Genomic DNA, 1,782 nt, shown 5'->3' with positions numbered 1-1,782 from the left:
CTACTACTTTATTCATATTTATAGATGTTCTGTATGTCTACTAATGAGGAATTTTCAACTTGATTTTATGACAAGATCAGAGAATTACTTTATTCAAATGTTATTATCACCCAGTAATTTTCTTTACATTTTATATTTGATACATACAAAGTACAAGGGCAACACAAAGGGATTCCCACTTACTGCTTGGAGGACACAACAAATACTTCTTTACTCTAAGGTCTTCTAAGATGAGAAGGGTTTAAGTAATTTTTAAGTGGGAGGTCAATAGGGTTGGGTTGGATGCTAAAGAGAAATCATTATACTGACTGCTTTAATTATCATAAATGAATGCACAGAACATCAAACATGCATTGAATTTTTTGGCTAATTTATTATATTACATCTAAAATCAGTAAATCTCATCCCTCTCCCAATAAAATTTTCATTGTTTTAAAAATAGAAATTCATTCTAAAAATATGAATCACAGGCCTGTGTGTGACCCTAATTCATTAGGGTGGTCAAAAGAAACAGCTACATTGTTAAGATGCCTAGTGTAGGTATTTCCATGGAATTAGTAATTTGAAATTGCAAGACAAGCCTTAACAAAACAGGGACTTGGATCTTTCAAATCGCATGCTCCAAACAGAAACATTTTGATAAAAAGTCTAATAGCACCTAAAGCTTGAAGATAATATGTAAAATACTGTTGTAAAACCTATCCTTCAGCTCTGATTTATTATAAAGATTTCCCTATCTTATATAATTTCCAAACCAATGTTCAGAAGCCAAGTGTTGCTTAACTTTTATCTGTGTTTTCTTTTTAAAAAAGTTGTAATTCATCAATTATTTGGGAGACTTCTTAGCATACTTACAACAACCAAGAGGCCTCATTTCAGCATTCTGTGTGTAGACCTGAGAAATGTCAGCAATTCTTTTACACAGCATGTCCACGGGAATCTCATAGCCATATTTGTATTTCCAATTAGCTGCCTCATAGCGTGCCCTCTGTACCTGGGATCTGCTGTCAGCTTATAGCATAAAAAACAAAGGTTTACCTTGTTAGAAGAATGAATCTGAAAACTAGACCATTTTCCCACTCTATGTACACACACACATTAAGGAAAGGGAAAGGGGTCCACTATGGCTTTTTCTACCACTAATGAATACTATAAAAATTTTTTAAAAGATGGAGCTCTATATATAGTTAAGGCCATTTTAAACAGAGCCTCTCTTCATCAGCAGTCAAAATAATTTCTGCAAGTGTCTAGTAACTCCCAAAAGAACAAGCAATAAAGAGAAAGAATAATCTCAATCTTTGTTTCTAGGTTTGAATTTTTCAGAAAATAAAAAGCCAAAGTAATTTTTATAATAATTCTCACCTACTTCTAACCAGTGTCATTATTACCAGGTTTGAGATATACTGACTTGGGTCCCCTTCAACTACTAACTGTAGATGAAATAAGATAAATCATCTGTGAGAGGGGACTCAGCCCAGTTTCCCAGACAGTAGCATAAAGACCTAATTTCATTACAATTATAATTTCAAAAAAGCTCACAATACTCAAAATATTGATATTAGTTTTAGAAGACTGCAAATCCACTTACATCACCTGCAAATCAGGCACTAAAGGAAGCTTAAAATACAAAACTCAAAAATAATTTGAAGACAATAACATAGGGCTTATATATCTAAGTAGACATCTGGCTGATTACCTGTCATTCCTGTCATCACACAGCCAATGTTTTCGGTTATCTTGAATAAGTGAGTCACTGTGCTGGAATCCAATAACTTATCCTAA

General features: G+C 33.2%; 1 protein-coding gene across 1 annotated transcript in view; it reads right to left on the bottom strand.

Annotated features, from left to right (window-relative positions):
- Nucleotides 1-783: 783 nt before the first annotated feature.
- PSMA6 (proteasome (prosome, macropain) subunit, alpha type, 6) overlaps nucleotides 784-1,782 on the bottom strand; it is a 21,063-nt gene continuing 20,064 nt past the window's right edge. The window contains exons 3-4 of the mRNA XM_012658210.1: nucleotides 1,697-1,778; nucleotides 784-1,011 (exon numbers count right to left, since the gene is read on the bottom strand). Of these exons, the coding sequence (XP_012513664.1) occupies nucleotides 827-1,011; nucleotides 1,697-1,778 (267 nt within the window). The 3' untranslated portion in view covers nucleotides 784-826. The remainder of the gene's footprint in view (nucleotides 1,012-1,696; nucleotides 1,779-1,782) is intronic.

This window comes from Propithecus coquereli, unplaced genomic scaffold (assembly GCF_000956105.1).
Source record: "Propithecus coquereli isolate 6110/MARCELLA unplaced genomic scaffold, Pcoq_1.0 Scaffold116, whole genome shotgun sequence".
NCBI classification, from domain to species: domain Eukaryota; kingdom Metazoa; phylum Chordata; class Mammalia; order Primates; family Indriidae; genus Propithecus; species Propithecus coquereli.
Note: the sequence above shows the minus strand (reverse complement) of the source record. Positions and strands in the feature narration are given on the sequence as shown.